At 45.9% G+C, this 21,064-nt stretch overlaps 1 protein-coding gene across 1 annotated transcript in view; it reads left to right on the top strand.

The window, feature by feature from the left end:
- Window positions 1-21,064, top strand: part of LOC112576597 (inositol 1,4,5-trisphosphate receptor type 2-like) — a 141,807-nt gene that overhangs the window by 69,496 nt on the left and 51,247 nt on the right. The window contains 5 exon segments of the mRNA XM_025259175.1: window positions 13,979-14,052; window positions 15,255-15,379; window positions 18,836-19,000; window positions 19,231-19,311; window positions 20,532-20,629. Coding sequence (XP_025114960.1) covers window positions 13,979-14,052; window positions 15,255-15,379; window positions 18,836-19,000; window positions 19,231-19,311; window positions 20,532-20,629 — 543 coding nt within the window.

Here is a 21,064-nt window from a genome sequence, read left to right as displayed (position 1 = left end):
TGGCAGAGCAGGGAACGTCACGTGGTGGCGCGTCACGCGGTGAGTGTCGGTGATGGAAGTGGTGGTTGCTGGCTACACGAGCGCAACACGTTAATAACGACCCTAGGGGACGAGGACCAGCAGCCCAGGGGCCTGGCAGCCATGGCCGCCAGTACAGAGCCACAGAGAAAGTCCATTAGATTATTGGCTGTCGTCGCCCTCAGTCCTCAGCCTCGTTGTCACACACGTGGATGTCTGTACCTTGCTGGTCTCGGACAGCACTGTTGTCCCGGCTAGACGCACAAGTATTCAAGCTGAAAAACTCTGGAAAAAGCTTGGCCTGAAGAGATTTTGATCACGACCTTTCCCTGGTATCGTCTGTGAGGTACCTGCAGACTGTTACCTTTGCCTTTGTTGGAGAAATTGGAGTAAATACAAATCCCTTGACCTCAGCCGCCTCTTACTTTGTGCTTTGGTATATCTGAGCTTTGTATACTTTAGTTTAATGACGATTTGTGGACTAACTGCTACAGTTTAAGTTTCTAAGAGACTGGTAGAAAACAGATGATAAAGAGATGAAGGGAGATGATAAATCACTAAAACTAGAAGTCGAGAAGATTAGTTTATCTACTCATAACCAGCATGCTCAGTCTCTCAATCACAGGGGACAGTAGAACAAGAAATCCAGAAACATTGACCCAAACCTTGTACAGTGGGTGACATAGAGGCTGTCATTTTGCCTCTTGTTGGTCAGGGTTGTGTGAGGGCGACAGTAGCATATTATGCCCATATATACGTGTGTGTGTGTGTGTCTGTACATGCATGCACCACTGCATGACACACTCGTTTCCGATTCATCAACATGATGCACATACCGAGCCTTTGAAGCCTCAGGCCTGGAAGCTTATTTTTGTCTTACTTTCATTTATTTAATGTTCTGCCCTCTTAAAAACAGAAGTGTAGTGATTAAAGCGCGTTTGGAAAGTTTGTGTTTCCACATGAGCTTGTGTTTCAGTCGGCAACACAAAGGTGTTCAGACCTCATTGGACACCTGCAACATTCTCACACAAAGTAACTGCAAGCAACAGATTTTGGACCGCAACCAAGAAAACATGGCAGACAACGAAGAAACAATATGCACTTTTCTAGTTACCATACTTTGTTAAGACTTCACACAGGACAACTGCCATCAGCAACGCGTTCACAGTGAATGTGAACACAAAGCCATTGGCGGAACGGATCCGAGCGCCAACTGTTAGCGTGGAACCTTCGGAAATGAGATATCAGCAATATTTTATTAGCTAAGTCAAGGTCTATAACGATTTCAGCGACAAGAGAACATTCACAAACTCTGAAGCTAGAACTTTCCCCGAGAGATAGATATATGTCCTGGTGTGAGCCTTTAATCTATCATTATGAATCATTAAAGGAATGCACGCCTATGACAAAGTTTGTTGTCTGGAGTGCATGTCTCGTACTAAGATAGTTCAGTATCAGGCTGGCTAACAGTCCAAACCATCTCTGGCTCGTCCTTTGTTTCCAGTGCAGGCCTTCATCATATCAGATGCACGCTGCAGACAGGTTTCATGCAGTAAATATTTACACGGGTGCTGACAGGGGCCCCTGTTCTCACTGCGGCCCAAATTATCTTAAGCAAGCGCTGATCAAAGGTGAAGTCACACAACAAATGTATTATGCCGGCATCAACACTCTCTCCAGGATTAAGAGCAAGCCGGAAACCTTCCAGCCAGCCAGCCGGCCGTCCAGCCGTCCTTCTTGTCATTCCCTGCACTAGTTTTGCTCTCTGAAGAAGAAATTCTTGCTTTCGTCAGAAACCTTCCATCCACCGTGCTAGACAAATGCTTTTTTCTGGGTTACGTGATTTTACACTTCTGGCCTGCGTGCTTGAGGCTTGGATTCTGGCGAGGTCAAGGGGTATGAGGTCACAGGTTACCTTTGTCACCGATGCGAGTGAAGGTGACAGCCATCAACATAATAAAGTCGAGCGTTGAGGTTACAACAGCAACAACTACCGAGCTCTAGATGCTGGACGGCCTGTGTGACAGTCGCCACCAGTGTCGGCCATCCCCTCGCCAAATGTCCGGAACTCAGCGACACCACGTCGCCACCAGCCCTCGACACAAACCTCGTGTGAACTTTGACATTAACCAACTCAGAGCAGTTCTTGAGTGGGTGCTCGGGGTGTGAAGGCGTGTCCTCGTGTTGAAATGCTGATTTTAACTGCTGCTGGCGTGTAAAAACAGTCTGGGGTGTGGGGAAACTTCTGGAAAATACATCATCCCGGTACGAACGAGTTCTGGCATCTTTTTCATTCTTCACTTTATGGTAGAGCCAGTGAGCCACTCCTGCTAACTAGACAGGACCTGCTCGTGCACTTGTAGTGATCTGCGGATAGAGGTTCATCTCTCGCTGCATTTTCCACGATTTAGTTTGTAAATTTACGGCGCTAGCCCTGGGCTGTACTGCTGCACGTGACTCGTCTTATTATTGACATTATTGATATTATTATTATTAATGCTATTATTAGTGTTTCCCTTTCTCTCGCTACAAGACAGCCATGATGACGAGACATAGAGAACGATGGACATTTGAACGTGTGGAGATAACATTCTGAACATAAAATACAAAGATAAAAGCACATCCATATATTTTATGCGTGTGTGTGTGACAGAACGACAAACACACTCAAGCAGTATATTTTCACGACACCATCAGACAAAATCTCTCGATTACTGTAATGGCGATAATCGAGTTCATGGAAACGATGGATCAAATGAACTGGAGGATAATCATCCTCTGATGACGCTTCAGCAGAATTTAAAAAAAAAAATCTGTTCAATCTTCCCTTTGCCACCTTTGACCCTGTTGCCGTTCCATCCAGCGGTCGCGCCTAGGCGGTAAATCGAACTGCAAGATCCAGATTGGGAAGCTGCGTCGGTCTCTGGCATGTCGTCCTTCTGACAGCCCCCGCCATGTTGCAGCCGTGTGCCGTGGCGGAAGTGACGTCAGCGAAACGTTAAACAATGCCTCGGCTTCTGTCGTTGCAAAATCCTGACCTTGACATACGACCTGTCAGCCTCCTGTTCAGTGTTCACATCCCACCCCCCGTCATTTGCCGGAACTTTGCCGACTTCTGTGGATGATGCTCTGTACCCAGTGAACAGCTGCACGTGCAGCTGAATGGAGATCACAACGGGCAAACGAGCTGCACGTGCCAGAAACAAGTGTTCAGTTTTTATTGCCTTTTTCCACGGGTTAATACTCGGCAAACTTCCTCTTCGTGCACCTCAGGCAGCTGGCGGCGGGAGAAAGATGAAGCTGAATCGCTCAAGTGCAGTCCGACATCTTGGCCACAACTCTGAGTGTCTGCACACCGGTGAGGTCGTGTGTCAGGTGTGGGGTAGAGCTTCGCACCTTCTCACTCTACGGCAGAGGCAGGCTTCATCCTGAAGTCAAAAGCAGGTGAAATAACACACCTACAGCTTTGCCCCCTTTTTGTATGGGTGGGGAACGACCACACCGCCATAAATGAGCTTCAGGACTGGCGTTTGTTGGCGCACTATGTTGCTGCCAGGAGGTCTGTGTTCCTCCTGCCTCCAGTGGCCCCAAAGTTACCCTCCGTGGAGCTTGATATTTGTACAGCATCAAAGGTGGCTGGAAGTCGTGACACATCATACAGCCTCTGTCCAGTCCTGCATCACTGACCGCATTTTGCACAGATTGTCTTGTATTTGTCTCTTGTGTGCGTGTGTGTTGGGGGGAGGGAAGAGACGGAGAAGTTTGCCTTTAACCTGTTACCCTGCTAGAAAATGTCATTTGTGTTCCCTGGCCTACCACCTGAAGTGTAGAGTGTTTCAGGTGAGTGGAGTTGGAGGCAGGTGTGATGTGATGTGGTGACCAGGCGGCTCCACCCTGTCTCCATACTTACACCAAGAAGCTGGCGTCAGCCTCAGTGGCCCCTGTGGTCCCTGGTTTCACTCTGTGTCGCACTTTGACATTTGCCTGCTCACCCCCCGACCTGTGGGGCCCGAGACAAGGCACCACGTCACACAGAAGGGAGGAACTCGCAGAAGGGAGACAACAACACTCACGCCCTTCTACACCACGAGTTCGCAATATTCTGCTGAATCAGCCCCCGAGGTGAAGCACGCCCATGGAGCCGCCAACCTTGCACTAGAGACAGCACGAGCTGCACGTACTTCCTACATACACGTGTACACGTGTACTTACAGAGCTAGGCGACAGACACTGCGGTACACGTGTACTTACAGAGCTAGGCGACAGACATTGCGGTACACGTGTACTTACACAGCCAGGTGTTGCGTCATGCTGACGTCAAAATGGACCAGACAGCCTATTGCGTCGTGCTGACGTCAGCACCTGTCCGACATCTTCCTCACGTGACAGAACTGTACAGCCACAGTTATGCCTCTACCTGTGTACCAGTCTCTACCTGGCTCCCACTCCTTCTCTTCTTTGCCTCAGATCTCATCTTCTCTCTTCTCTCTCTATCACAGGCAGACTGCTCTTAGATCTCATTTCCGGACTTCCAGACGAAGCTGGGAAGAAGCCCCGCCCACCATCACCCCCTCACATTCCTCTTCCATTAAGTTTGATTGACAGGTCACATCAACATTAACAAGACACTTGGCACAGATTGAACTCAATCGTCTACACGAGGTCGGCAAGGGAGCCTCAGGGGAGGTAAACCTCCGTGTCATGAAGACATTCCGCGACCAATGTTTATTTCTCTCATTTCATTTATAAATTGAGGGAAGAGAAGACGCCACTGCGAGAGGCTCAAGCGATCCTCAGCTCAGGCGAGAAGACAGAGTAAAAAAAAAAGAAGAAGCTGTCTTTAAAGTGCGGAGGGGCTTCCTCAAAAAGCTGTTAGCATGAGCTAAGTGAAAACACTCGGCGTTTGTATTGAAAGGAAATGCAATTTCGTGAGCCGAGCTCTCTGCGGTCTTGTGTACTCCCCTCGCTAGGAGAGAAAGAGGAGCAGGAGGCGAACAGCGGAGATAAGACAGTTAAGGTGTGGGTAGCCCACTGAGCTGTCAGGTGCAAATAGGAGGTGGCGTGGGATGAGAGAGTGCGGAGGTGTTTGTGTGTGTGTGTACGTGCGTGTGTGTGTGTGTGTTTGTGTGTGTGTACGTGTGTGTTTGTGTGTTTGTGTGTGTGGTGGACACGAGCCACAGCTAGTATTTCCGCTGCCTGTTGACGACCAGTTAAAAGGGAAGTTTTGGTAAACTCGCGCCTTTGATGTACCCCAAGTCCCAATGATTTCCGCTTGTTTTTAACGCCCACCTCATCAGATGAGGACCTCTCGCCATACCCTAAAAGTTGTTCGTTAAAACATGGACTCGGAGGATGCAGGGACGCCAGCCACCTGCTGAGGTGTCAGCACAGAAGGATGGACTCACCATAGCAAGAGGAGGATACTCACGATGTCTAGCAGAGGTGAGCACGACTCACAAGCGCCATTTTTCTACAGTTGCAGGTAGATGTGACCTGGTTGCGCAGCCACCCCGCAACTCGCATGTTTGCACGCTTGTCTGGTGTCTACCCGGCGATAGGGTGCCACAGACGGATGGGAGTCTCAGCCTCCCCCACAAAGTCCATGCTCAGTGCAGCTGTACCTAGCAGCTTGAGGCTAACGGTGCACGTGCCCTCAGACACCGGCTAGCCTTGTGTTGACTACAACAAGTTGTAGTGCGACTGTCGAGCGAAGCGACACCTGAAAGTTCTTTGTTGTTAACAGAGGTCCGGTGTGATGACATCGCAGACAGAAATGACACAGTCAAGGTTTCGTCTCCTCCTGTCACTTGTTTAAGCTGAATCTCGCCTCAGGCCTCGACTTTGCCAGAGTAAACGCCGGTTGATGTCTTAGTTTTAAATAGCACGTGACAAAAAACAAACAAACAAACAAACCAAGTACCTTTTCCTTTCAACTTAAATACAGAAGCAGCTTCACACCGTCTGTAGGATGCAAGTGTTTAGCCATCACCATCCTGTTACCTGCACAACACAAACCTTTCATTTCCTTTATTTGCTTTCCTCAACACCACACATACACCTACATGTCTAACTAAATAAACACCATTAATTCCCTGTTGTGATGCCGTTCCTGTCTGTAGACAAGAGTTAAAATACTTGTAAAAGTCTAAAGACATTCATTAATTACACTCACAACTGGCTGAGTCCTCTGTTACATTGGGCCAACAACCAGCACAAAGTAGACAATGTTACACCTGTACACCTGGTTACCTGCCATAGTGTGGCTGCCAGCATCTACATACGTACACCTTGTCTCACCTGTACACACTGACAGCCTCACCTACACCTACATCGGAGCGCCTGACAGTTTGCATACAAGCTCACATCGTATAACATCACAAAATCTGACCTCTGACCCTTAATCGTGTGCGGACGTTTTGCCGACGGACGTTTCACCGCGGACGTTTCGGAGCCGGACGTTTTTGTCGACTGGACGTTTCGCCGCTGGACGTTTCGGAGTCGGACGTTTTGCCGACCGGCGTTTCGCCGCCGGACGTTTCGCCGCATTATGTCAGAGAGAGAGAAAGAGCTTACTTACTTCTCAAAGAATGAAAGTAACTACTAGATTACACAATAATTTCTTTATTTCAAACAAATTTTACACACAGACTTCACAGACAGTTCACTTTGATGTCACATTATGCGCAACAGCTTTGAGAAAAAACATTGATACAATGGCGAGAGAAATGTGTGAGCTACGGTTTTGAGGAGGGATAGTGAGAGAGAGTACATGATACATTGATACAATGGCGAGAGAAATGTGTGAGCTAAGGGGCGTCACACACTTGACTCGCTAAAGTCCGCGTGAAATGCCGAAATGAAGTGTCCGCGCCGAAACGTCGGCGGTGAAACGCCGGTCGGCAAAACGTCCGACTCCGAAACGTCCGGTGGCGAAACGTCGATCGCAAAACGTCCGGCTCCGAACGTCCGGCGGCGAAACGTCCGTCGGCGAAAAGTCCGTGTACCCCCTTAATGGTGATGTGACATTTCACCCTTTCACATTCTAATCATCAGAATTGTGGAATCTGGAGTGGGGGGGGGGGAAGGATTTCAGAATCGTGCTTACTTGTGTTGGCTGTAGACGAACTCGTTTAACAAGATTAACGGAACTTCGTATCTTGAAAGAAAATACCTGTAACTCAGTTTTGACTTCATCCAGTAGTGATGAAGCATTTGTATCGTGTTCGTTTCGCCCTCTCCCCGTGTGTGTATGTGTGTTTGTATGTAAGTAAAGTAATCGTGATATACTGTGAAAGGAGAGGAGAGAACGACCACTGTAGACCATGGAGGGTGAGACCTACAGTCACTGTGAAGACAAGAAAAGCCTGTAAGTGGTTAGCAACACTGACTGCACTTATCCTCTCTTCCTTTCATCAAGTCACTCGTGCTGTTAGCAAAACATGTTAGCCGCTGATAACGACAGGATCTTCCTGTGCTCAATCCTCAGATGAGAGGGTGCAGGTGATGGTTCTTATCGCCGGCCAGTTCACCTGCCACCAGCGTATCCTTGGTGTGTATCCGCTGGTGAGGCACAATGAAACGGCATTTCGCTAATGCCATGCTTGAGAGCTATCTCAAAAATACCAACAGATGCATTAAGACCTGTCTATCTTACAAAGTCGAACCCACCTTCCAGGGTGAGTAGATGTTCACCCGCTTTACTTGGCCTCGAGTAGTAGAGTTAACTCTCCCCCTTCCTCAGAAGGATTTACCTGGCCGGGTGGTTCAACGAGGAGGGTATGAGGTAGGGTGGGTCCTATACTTCATCCCTTCACAGCTTTCATGTTTTCGTTACTGTATTGTTTGTGTGACTTTGCGTGACATGTTGCACCTTCTGAAGCCTGCTTAACCATCCCGGGTATGTGCACGCGCCGTGGACGAAGTGTGTGTAACGCAGGGCCAAGGGGAGCATTACGATGTCCGCAGGCTGTAACCGTGCAGTTCCACTCTCAGTATTGTGAGGGAAGAAAATATTGGACAAGAGAGGATGTTGTCGGCGGTTGTTTGACAGCAGACACACGTGATAAAATGTGGAGAGACAGGAGGAGCACTGTCTGAGCTCTGCAGGACGGGTGTACGCAGCATCCGGTTTGTGCTGCCCTCAAGCGCTCTCAGACTTAAGGAGTTACAAAGGGCCGAGGATTACACCTGTGCAAGGTGGCGTGAGAATGACAGGTGAAAGGTCACGTCGGGTCGGGTACCGCGCCGTGACAAGTCATCAGGCGTGTGATTATCAAACACGGACTGACACAAAAACTAACCCCCGGGGTCTCTGGGCAAGACTGGCGTGACTTCACATGGCGGCGAAGATTACAATTGTGGGGCTCGCCATGGGAATACATCTGCGGGGCACACCTGGGTGGGGCATCTGTGGGGCAGTGCAGAAAACCGGTGTAAGGGGCATGTTGTCCTTTTTTTTTTTGGGGGGGGGGGGTTTAAACCATGTGGCGATCTTAAGTCATCTGAGCGACGTGAGGTGTCGTAAGATAACTGACATTAAACTTGTCTCCCTTCTCTGACGTTAATCACCTCCTTTTTTTGGTTTCCTCTTTGTGTGTGCTGTGAAAGATTTACAGGTTCACATATCTCCTGTGAAACGCATTGTTACATATAGCGACAGACACCTCGACCCACAGGTATTTCATACAGTGACATACGTGACATCATGACTCATGGCCACCGGTGCACACAATTGTGCAAAGACTTTTCTCTTCCTGCTAAACCTGAGCGAGTCTTGGTGAGTCCGGTCTGCGACAGGACCACCAGGTCATAGTGCGCTTCTGTGGCCACAACAGGTAGGACACAGGTGTCACAACAGGTAGGACACCAGGTGTCACAACAGGTAGGACATCAGGTGTCACAACAGGTAGGACACAGGTGTCACAACAGGTAGGACACCAGGTGTCACAACAGGTAGGACATCAGGTGTCACAACAGGTAGGACACCAGGTGTCACAACAGGTAGGACACTTGATGTCACAACAGGTAGGACACCAGGTGTCACAACAGGTAGGACACCAGGTGTCACAACAGGTAGGACATCAGGTGTCACAACAAAGAACACTTCTAGTGACAAGACACCATTTTGTGTGGCTTTGTCACTTATGTCAAGAGAAGAAAAGTGCGAGGAATATCTGAGCAGCAGGAGCTTGGATTAAAAAAATGAGGATGTAATAAAGTTGACGGGTTAGGGAAGGTGGTTCACTGTCAATAATGGAATCTCGCCTTTTGTGTCGTGTTCGAGACCGGCTGCCGACTGGAGATTAAAGCCAAGCCCACGTGCTTGTCACGAGTTGAAAGGTCGAGCGTTTAAACCAACGGTTGCTGGGAATGACGGGAAGTCGGTGGCGGACCTTCACACAGTCGCTGGCTGGAGGCCAGTAAATGTCGCGTATGGCAGGCATGTGGACCCTTGTCTTGAGGCACAACATCCACTCGGTTTGTTGTTCTTTCTTCTGCAAGTTGCGCCGCCCCAAACCTGTTCTTTACTGCTTGCTCTCTTCATCTTTTCTTTCTCTCGCCTGCTCCTTCATCGCTCAGTCTCGCGGTCTCCTGCAGGGTCTACCCCTCCTTGTCCTCTTCCTCTTGTAAATAATGCATTTGAAAGGGACAGAGACAACAAAGTGGACATCTGCCATTAAGAATATGTTTTGAGAAATCCTCTCGTGCACTCATGCATACATATATTCATATCACGCGCGAGCCTGTACGCATGAGCGAACAAGTATGTTTTGTTTTGCTAGCCTGTTCGTTGTGGTGATTGTTTACATACTCTGTCCTTTGACATTTAACCTGTGAGTCGTGAGTGCTGCTCGTGCCCGCTGGATGATCTCCAGGCTCGTCTGTAGTCCGGTCTGGGGCTGGAGGCAGAGCTTTTGCTGTGGTGACCAAAGACAGGAATGAAGAAGGTTTGTGACGAATGGTATCTGTTCACACCTGCAGTAAAGTGTCGATGTTGCAGGTTGTGTACAGCCATTAATGACGATGTCGGCAACACAGTGCAACATGAAAGACTGGCAACACCCGCAGGACAGTTCACCTGTCAGACACAACCTTTTAGTATGTCTGATACAAGTGTTATATAGCGGAATATTTGCCATCAAATGTGAATTAAACGACTGTAACGTGTGTTTGTGTAAAGGTGTGCGCTGTGGACTGGGGTGGATGGGTTCAAAACCGGGGGTACTGAGGAGATCCGAACTAATACCACATGCCAGATTTTCTGAACGTGTGAACCTTTCCGAACTAAGTGAACACGAGTGCCTCCAGGCAGCAGTCCCCCACACTGGGGTCGTGACCCCACCTCCATGGTCGCCACTTGGCTTTTGGCACAAGCTGCACAATCGTCGTGTTAATCAGGGTGGAATAGGGTGCAGACACAGGTCATTGTGCTGACACACCCGATGATTTATTTCTGGGTGACAAGCAGGTTTCCAGACTTTCGCTGTCTGTACTCTGTTTAATTGTTGGATTTAAATGTTAATTGTTTCGTGTTCCTCCATCACAGGCCGCGAATGTTGTTCTCTGTCTGGCATTTGGTTGCTTGCTGACGATCACCTTCCACTGTCAGATGTGTGTTTGTAGCAATACAAGACAACATCATGCTGTAACAGTTTTTTTCTGCTTCCCTGCATGTTGCTTTTGTGATTCTCCATTGTATTTGTTATTTTTCCCTTTGCTAATACTGAACAATTGCTTTCCCGCGAGTTTAATGTCAAACGAACACACTACATAAAACATAGCAGACAGACAGACAGACAATAGTTTGTTATCGTTAGAACACTGTCAATGATGCTATGCAAGATACTATCGAGAATACTGTACAAGATGCTACTAAAAATTACAGAAGATGTTATAGGGAGATATTATGGAGGGTGCTATACAAGATACTATCTTGGAGATTCTGTCCAGGATATCAAAGATTTTATACAAGATACTATGGCGGACATACTATGGAGAATATTACACAAGATACTATCGTGAAGATGACGTGGAGCATGCTATACAACATACTATAAAAATAGTATACAAGATGCTGACGTGGAGACACTATCGAGGATATTATGCAAAATACTATCGAGGATCCTCTACAAGATGCCATCGAGATATTCTACAGAATGCCATGGAGATACTATGGAGGACACTGTACAAGATGCTGTCAAGGATAGTATCCGAGATACTGTCGTGGAGTTAGTATGGAGATAAGTGTAGAAGATACTCTGGTGAGGAGATGGTGCGGTGCTGCCGACAAATCTCTGGTGTCACTGGCGCTATGGAAGGTCACGGTGCTGACGTCACAGGTCACGCTTTTGTTTACCTTACCTGCCATTGTTTTCTCGCTGGCAGACGCAGCGCCGGCGACATGCTGGCAGGGAGGTCAAAGGGCACCGTGGGACGTGTCAGCATCGTGTACATCAGTGTCAGCAGCACCAGACGAGCTGAAGTGAAAATTTGCACCTGGCGACAATGCTCTCACCTGTGCGTAATCAGTGGCTGGACGTTGGCTTCATGAAGTACGTGCAGGTCTAACACACACACACCTGAGTCCTGGGATGATGCTCACGGTGGATGGCTCCAGTCTGGTGCAGGCTGACCTTTGTGTCCTGGAGTAGGTGCGGAGTCTGTACTGCTGTACTCTGTACCCTGTTTGTAGCCACCAAGGCTTCCGAACAATCTTTTTCTCTCTTTACAACCTGTCGGGGAACGTGTCTGTCGGTGTGTCTGAGTTTGTTCTTGTCCACGTTAGTCTTCCACTTTTTATTCAATATTTCATTTTTATTTATTTTGGATACCTTTAGCTCAATCCCACCCCCTAGACACAGAACAACGAATGTTTTATTTGCTATTACAACATACAAGCGAAACACACACACACACTCTCTCTTGTTCACACAGACACACAGACCAACATGAGAATATAACTGAGGCATGAAGTACCTGCAGGATTGCATGCATCTCACCTGAGAAGGTGGCGCATGTGCAGACACGTCAACACGCACCGTGCTCACCACTCAGTGCATAGTTTGCTAATGTGCTAATGAATTCAAATAGAAACTTGGACGGACTCACCTTGACACTCGGTGGCACCTGATGAAGGTTTGTCTTTCCCCATGGTATTTGCATACCTCGTTTCCCTTTCTCTCCGCTCTGCCGTCTGGTGCTCAATGGCACTTGAACCATTCTCCACAATGAGCCTCGCCGTTCGATTTCAATTTAACTTTCTCTTTCTCTTTTCCCCGGCTGTGTGTTCTAGCGACTGGACCACAACCTGTGGAAACTCTTGAAGTAAATGAAAACTCACTTTACGGGCGGTCCGCTGGGAGGTTTGTGAATTGTGAAAACAGTTGTCAACTCTGCTCACTCTGCAAGTTTTAATGACCAGATGAAGAGCCATTGATGGATGCCTTCTCCACAGCTCACAATTCTTGCTTTGTTGTCATACACACCTGACTGGTGGCTAATCTTCATTGTGCTTTCAATAGGGAGAGGGGTGGACTAGCAATGTCCTTGGAGATAATTGACAGACACCTGAAATGAATTAGTTCAGGTAGACACTTCATTGTCGTCACCGTCCTCATCACGTGATCATAACAACAAATAAATTTAGAGGAGAATATACAATGCAATGACATATTTGTGTGTCGCTGTGCAATCCCTGTAACTTAAACTGAAATAGAACTAAATACAACTTAAAATAGAACTGAAAACTGGGTAAACAACACTTGTTTACTCATTTTAAATACGACTTTATTTTAGATAAATTCATAAGACGACCCTCTGTCAACTTGACTACTGCACTGAAGGGATTTTTACCTGGAGCATTCGGTGCTTTGCTCTGTCTAAATAGCTAGCCTTATTTTGTCCCTTTAGTTCTGTCTTCAAGAAATCCCTGCATTATTTACAGTGGGTGACTAATGATGCTTTATTGCAGGTGACTGAGTACAACCTGTGAATAAAGGTATGTGTAACGGTCAGCACCGTGCGGGTTCGTTGCCGGCTTGTGACAAAGAATCTCAGAGCAGAAGACATTTTATTTCTCTGGCCCTGAGTCTTGGGTGCTTTCTTTGAACTACTAGAACCTGAGGTTAATAGATGTCATGGCTATCGAGTTCTGGACACATTTTAGTGGAACTGAAAAAGAAAGAGTCTTTTATAATTTGACAAAAATAAGACCGCTGTTTTGGAATTTTTCAGTTTGAGTTCGTTCCTTTGCATTCCTTGCCTTTAGATGATAAAGACAGTAAACATTTTAAGAACACGGTGGTATGTAGCCAATCGTCTGATGTGTTCTTTTTCTTGACAACTGTGTATTCATCATTCTCTAGGATTTGTGGCGTAAAATAACTTTTCATTTCCTAGAGAGATAACCTGAAGATAAAACAGAGCTAATGTTCAGGGGGTTGTCAGGTTTTCTGATTGTACACCTGAATGTTAGCCGCAAACTTTCTTTTTTACTTGTGGCCAGTGAGTCCCGAGACCTGAGATTCACTCTTTACCCGTTGTGTGTATCACGAGACGTGCGAGGGTTTGTTCTTCTGAGGCTCAGCTTCTTGTAAGAACTGTGTGTCTACATATTTAAAGGTTTCATAGTCATTTGCATAAAGATTATGTGAGACATGTGAGAAAACGCGTAATGAATTCAAAATGTTAACATTGGCTTTAATCTTCATCACTTTTGATTGTCGTTGTTAGTGAGGAAGGAAGGAGACATGAATGAAAGAGAGAGAGAAACAAAAGGTGGAATGGTTTATTCAGGTCAGTTATTTTGTATTGTAGCCAGGGGAAACCCCGTCCCAGGCTGCTAATGACGGTTCAAACAAGAAATGTCGGTGTCCCAACACTGTTTCAACTGTTTGAGCGCAGCCAGCAAATGAGTTTTGCCCGCAGGTGTCAATAAACTCTTGTTCTTCTGTCTTTTCAGCACCGCCAACAATGGCTTGTTTGTCTTCTCGCACCAGGACCGGAATCGGCCAACAAATATTCCCAATCCACACGGTGAGTGATGTCTCCTTTATTCCACCATTCATTGTAAGAGTCGAGAGATGCCCGAGAGCGACTGAGAGTTGAGTTGTGTTCATGTTCTAATCGAACAGTCAGCTGGTGTGAAACAGGTTCACAACAAAAACTCTTAGGTAGGAGGATATTAAAACTGATTGCAGGGAGTTGGGTTGTGATTTGGAGAGTGATATTAGGTATTGTATTGTATGTACCCAAACTGTCACAGAAAACCTGACCAAACTGTGTGAGTGACAGAGGGAAGACAGTATTAAAGAACTGCTTTAAGAGACATCTTAATGAGACATACTGTCGAATGCATGTTACGACGAGTAGGTCAACTATGAACGACCCCGCGCATAGCCGCCTGGCCCGAGTGGGACATATTAGAACATCTTAGAACACATCTGTTCATAAATGAATGAATACATAAGGGAGGCAAGTACTCTGACCTTTAGGAGTTATTCCATTATAGATTACTTCCCTTTAATGGAAAAGTCAACCAATCAGGTATTTCGTTATGTTTGAAAGTAGGCAAAGATTCTGTGATCAAGCGCCATGTTAAAGTCGGTAGTCGGTTACTAAATTCAACATGGATTTGTACTCAAACAACTCAAAATAAGAGGATAACAGTCAGTAATATTAAAATTCTCATGTATATTCTAATAAAATATGTGTTTGCTTGGTACTTTCTGTTTGTTTATATCGTCTAAATAATTTTTTTTATTAATTTCTAACTGTTGACCTACTTTCCCATTAATGAATTCTCTGTCGCATGCAGTTACAATCTTTCCTTTGATTTTACTACCTGTAAACAAAAACTATATTTCTTAAAATTTACACCACGTAAATGTTTTGAAAATGCTCTTTAAAACGGAGTGTCAGCATTGGTCGGTCTCGGTGGGTCAATCATAGCCTGGCCTGGTCAGTCCACCGACCATCACTAAACGCGTCTCTCAACTTCCCTGAGAACTGCAGTGACAATGTCTGCAAGAAAGTGTGTTCCGAGACTCGCTTCCTCCTGACATCAGCAGAGTATCTTGTTCTTAGTCACACCTGGACCAGTCTTAATGTTTGATGTATTTGTGGTTGTGTCTTTAATAATAATAATAATAATAATAATAATATGATGATGATGATGATGATGATGATGATGATGATGATGATGATTGATGATGATATGCGTTCCCTTTCGTTTCCAGCGGTTGTGTTTCAGATATGCATTCAGAACCGCTACAAGCTGAACAAGAAGTACCGGAAATGGCTGGCTTTGTCACAGGTGGAGGGAGCCGACAGCAGCATCCGCGCCATGCTCTTGCAGGCCAAGGTACGTGCCCACGACTGCACGTGCTCCGTGCACGTGTGAGATCCCAGTTGTAGGAGTTCTACACAAACCCACTCAGCAAAACAGCCTTAACCCGCCCCCTCCTTCACCGACAATACAACTCCCGATACCACCCCCGATACCACCCCTCGACACCCCCATTCAGTGCGGAGCCCCACACGTGCACAATGGCTACTTATCGTTGCAGGGCGAAGCAAAATTGTGCGTTCCATTCCTGAGCTCATCGGCCGGCCATCTAGTGTTTCCTTCACCTATTATCTTTTAATCCTGTTTGCTTTTGTCACTTGCCCAAATCCGCTATCATCGCAGCCTTATCGGCCCCCTTAAGGGCCGCTGCCATATCGCGAGTGCTGGCTGCTGGCTCCACATCAACTCGCCACTTAGGACGACGGCTTCTGTTGTCAGGGACCTTTGTAAATGTTCTGATTGATCTGTGCAGCCACCAACCTCCTCTGTTTTTAGAAACACTGTGATAAACCGACTCTTGTGCTTCACAGTCATTCCAGCTGAGATCATCAGCATTGGGAAAGTTCAAAGACAACAAATCAGATGTTTGAAAATCACGAAAGGGGGGCATTACTGGCTTCTCTAGGCGAAGATACCAGCACACTAATTACACAGCGCCCCCATGGCTGCGCACAGATAGAGAGAAGACAACTGCTAAGAACTGGAGAGATCACAGTAAGGAAAAAAAAAGGTTTGCTTGACGAAGGAAAGGAAAAGAAACACAAGAGTAGGAAAATGAAGAAAGACTTTGGTTTCTGGGTGGTAGCACCGATATGTCCTGTCTGTCATCGCCAATGTCCGACTCAGTTACTTGGTGATGTTACTATGAACGTTCACTTCCTCTCTCTTGTTATTGATTCTAAATCACTCGAAGGACAATCAACATCTCCCAAAAGCCCAAAATGTTGAGGTATTGCAGCAGAAATTCCATCCCATCCAAGAGCACTCCTCTCTGTCGTGTTATACGACCGTTGTGATCGTTGGCTGATGTTTAAGAGCCATTAAGACCAACTGGTGACCTTCGCCCCCGCAATCATTAGCTAGTTACTCTGATCTCTGTCTCGCTGTATCCCAGTGTGCCCTGTCTGCCGGGAAAAACAAGCATCCCTCGCCGCCACAGGTGATATATGAAGTCTGCTGATGCTCCTCCTCCTTTTAGTGAAGTTATTTCACACTCGGCTTCTCTCACTTCTTCATGATTGCATTACAAGAAACATTAATAAATTTCACGTAGCATGATTAAATCTCTTAAAAAAGGAAAATCCAAATGAAGTTTAAGTCGCATGCATTAGCGAAGATAATGTTTATGGTCCTAAAATCTGCTTCCTAATTGAATGCTGTGCGCTGTGGCATTGTGGGACGGCCGTTTGTGTTGCTACAGATGTTGCCCTTGTCCACTTGACAATGTGTGGATACAATACACAACTGTGTAGCATGCCTGTTATTTAATGTGTTGTACATGACGATTGTGAAGTTTCGTCTGAAAGGAGGGTTTTCTGTCGGCCATCTCGTATTTGCGCTTTGCTTTCCATTTGACTGTTTGTAGTCGCCTGTCTGTGCTTCTCTCTTTCTGTCCGTGCCTCTGGGCTTTATGTAAATTCCTGTCTTTTGAGTATTTTTTTTTTTAAAGGCACAGGTTAGACACTTTATCAGGTGTTACATGGTCATGGCGGTGTCAGTCGTTAAATCATTCGCTTTCTGAAGACTGCCACAGCGATGCAAGTCATTGAAATCTGATAGCGAAAATGAAACTTTCATACCTAGTACCCTAATCAGCAGGATCGGAAATGAACTACCTTCAAAGAACAAGAACATCCATAAAGATAATCATTTAACCCATCCTGTTCTGTGTTAAAAAAAATGCTTTACCTCGCGTGTTTTTACACCCAAGCAACTTTACAAAGTCGGAGATTGCTCTGGAGCCGAAATGTACACAGAGCCGAAAAATTACGGTCATATCATCGACATTTGATGATAATAATAATTATTATTTAATATCAATAATTCATGAGAATAGTAACTACATTTTGCTACATCTGGACTCTTCGACGATTCAATGAAAAGTTTCTTAGAGCGTGTGTTGAAAACATGGGAGGGCGCTACACAGGTAGTGCTCCCCCCTTGCCTCTTTTTACATACGTGGAGCGTGGAAAACTGATATTTCCTGTAAGGTTCATTAAACTTCTCTCCCTTGAGGCTAATGTTTTTAGCAGCTTGCCGGATGATTACTCCAAGAGATTATTTTCTCCCCTTGTGCGGAAATGACGTCACTATTTTTCTTAACTGTAATTTTTCTGAAGTGTGATTACAGAAGCAAGGAGTAAACATTGACATCAGATTTATCTCCTTATTTCCAGAAAATAATTTCGAAATGCAAACTAAACACGCGCATTGCAGCTTATTAAAGGTCTAGTGAGGATTGCAATGTTTTGTGATGTCTGTCTAAAGCTAATTGCAAGATAGCATTTCCCCAGGTCTGAATAAATACTTTCATTTATTGAGATACACACCCACAAACATCGCCGTGCACATCAAGGGGTTGGGTTGTGACGTCACGATTGTACACAGAGACGTCTCGTTAACGTATTGTCTCAACTCTCCCATATGCTAAAACCTTCAAAACATAAACATCTCCGTGTGCACCCTGACCTCAGTGTTGTGATTCACCCAAAGTGTCTTGTACCGAGCTTTACCCTACGAACACAGCGCATCCTTTGGATCCCTAAAGCACACGAATTGTATTAGCAAATGAGTCATCATGTTGGTAAGTGAATGCATCTTTTAAACATTTATCGCGGTGGGAAGCTGTTTCCTTTGATTTCCATCTCAATGATTTTGTTTAGTTACCTACAGGGACCGATGACCACAGTTTGGTCTGATGTCCACTCGTTGTTGTAAACATCTCCCTGCCTGTCTCGCTGTAGAATGCATGGTCCATGGACTGAGCCCTGCACGAACCTGCTCCACATAATTTTATTTCGCAAAATTATTCATACGGGATCCTTTCCCCCTAGTGAAACATATCAGAAACATAAAGAAATGTTAGTATGCATTGATAACGCTGTTAGGAATATTGCTGATGCTGTTTATTTTCTGTAATTTCCCCCATGAAACAAACCAAAAGGTTTACTCAATAAAGAATTCGTTCGTTCGTTCGTTCGTTCCCCCTAGTGAAAAGCCCAGCTTGTTATCAGGTTATCGGTCATCTTTTTTTCGTGTGATGTCTGACTTTAAAGTTCTCCTCGTGGGAGCTCCCTCGCGCTGTGTTCCCCAAGGGAATGAGAGAGAAACTATACATTTCATTTGATCATTGCTGTCTTACTCCTGCTCGATCCTCGGACAGATAGAAATCCATTGAAATGATAGAGCTGACAAATCCAGGTATCAATTTAGTGATGGAGAGCCTGACTGTGCTGTTGTCACGTGTTCAAGATGGCGGCGGATGCGGAGGACAAGGACAACCTGGCGGAGCAGACGCGGCAGCACGGCAAGCGCGTGCGGTACGGCGAGATCGTGCAGCTCAAGCACATGTTCACTGGCAAGTTCGTGCACATGAACACCACGCACACCAGCAAGAAGGACAAGAACAACATGAAGGTGTGTGTCACGTGCATGCACCCTACAATCACTCCTCTTTGTCCTCTTTCCTCCCAAACTCACCATCATCATTGGAGAATTGAAACGAGAGTCGCTTACAATCTCTATCGGTATTTTTCAATTAAGTTGTTCTTGTAGAGCGATCTTCTAAATAAATATATAAAAATCAGTTGAATTATCGCCAGAGTTTGAGGAACATAAAGTTTGTATTTGGTTCTCCACTGTTGCAGGTCTCCCTGGTGGAGTTCAATGCCAAGAATGCCCAGTTCCGCATCCTGCCTCGTTATAAAGTCAAGTCGGAGGGTGAAGTGGTACGCCCTCTCTAACCTTCTGTCCAAGACTGAACTTTAGTTGTGTCATTTTAAAATAAGAATATATTACATGTTTTATATATCTGGGATCACGAAGGGAGATATTAACACACAGATATTCACAGGCACACACATGAGCGCGCGCCGAACAAATGCAGACAGGTGTATCCTAATGAAGGAGTTCATTTACTCCAGGTTTTGCAATACCTTCGTTCCATGTTGGTGAGCACAAGTCAGCTCAACTCGCTGGCACACACTTATCATGTCAGCTGTCGGCAGACAAAAGAAGGCGGGCAAAGCTTGTTTTTGACGAAAGTTATCCGAGATATTGTGCTGAGTCTGAGGGAAACACCCCGCCTAGCTGTAACAGCCCACCCACCTCGAGGGTCCTCCTCCTGGGGCAAGGTTCACTGGAGGCTCGTGAAGTAATGTGCGACTCGCCTGTGAACGAGCCTCGGTGCGTGGAGAGCCGGCATCTTGGTGGAGCAGTTGGCCCTCATCCCGAGCCTGCTGCCACGGCAAGAGTTTTTAGGGATGCCTTCAAAGCTGGCTTTTATTTTCTTTTTTTGGTGAATGGTAAAACAGTTTGCCTTCCATCAGCCATCACGTGGAGACACACCCTCCCAGTGAGTGAAAAGAGCCGAAAAATAGGTTTTGAAATTTTGCAACACTTAAGTGGGTGGGAGACGAATAGACAGCTGGCGGTGGCGGAGTATCTGGGGGTGTGATCATGTATACAGTCTGGCACTTAGCTTTATATTGCACCCGCCTAATGGACTCACCTGGCACTTCGGACACTGGCATGAGAGTACACGTGTTCTCTCTCTTTCCTCTCTCTGGTACACACACGCACTGACAAAAACGAGCTGGCGTGCGAATAAACATGAACACACAAACATACACACACGCAAACGCGCGCACGCTTACAGATGCTGACCTACCAACACACCTACTCAATAATACACTCGTTTATACATGGCACCATTCACAGAAATTCATTTTATTCATGAACAGATAACTGGGAGGAGCGTTTCAAGACCTGAAACAACAGCAGCTGAGTAATAAAATAATTTAGTTTGTGACAGGCCCACATCTAGTTAATATTGCATCTTATGGTGTATTATGGAGCTTAGCTACAGCCTGTGATATCACTCTGTGCTGTGTGATGTCAGTGTGAGTGTAGACAGGTATGTGTACCACGTGATGTGTTTACTGTGTAGGTACAACTGTACGACCAGATCGTGTTTGAGAGTGTCAAGTCCCCAGGCCACTATTTCCACGCCAGTGAACCGTATCAAATCGACCATTTCTCCTTTGGGTGAGTCAGGATTCTTGTGGCCAGTCACTGGAAAATACAAACAATAATATTAATCAACAGTCTGCATAGAGTGTGAGGAGTTATTTCTGCCTTGAGGACATTATTTCTCCGCCTAGTGTCTTTATTCCTCCTTCAATTTTGTTTTGTCTTCTCGTCTTAGTTTTACTGAGACTGTTCTGATTTCTAGTGAGTGCTAATACCTTTGTTTTGTATAGTTGTTGACATGAAAAAAGTTTAAAGTTGTTGTGATGATAAACATGATAACAAACATACCAAACCAGTATATCATCCTGGACCACCAGCCATAAAATGTAGCCAGTAGTCTGTTGGTAGATATTCACGATTGGTGTCTCACATGACTGGTCAGAAAACAATAAAGAGTTTAGTCATTGTGTTTGTAGACATGTGAACACATACTAAGCTGTTCTTGTTGTC

This window comes from Pomacea canaliculata, linkage group LG12 (genome assembly GCF_003073045.1).
Source record: "Pomacea canaliculata isolate SZHN2017 linkage group LG12, ASM307304v1, whole genome shotgun sequence".
Classification (NCBI taxonomy): Eukaryota; Metazoa; Mollusca; class Gastropoda; order Architaenioglossa; family Ampullariidae; genus Pomacea; species Pomacea canaliculata.
The sequence above is the reverse complement of the archived record's forward strand: the minus strand, read 5'-3'. Positions and strand labels throughout refer to the sequence as shown.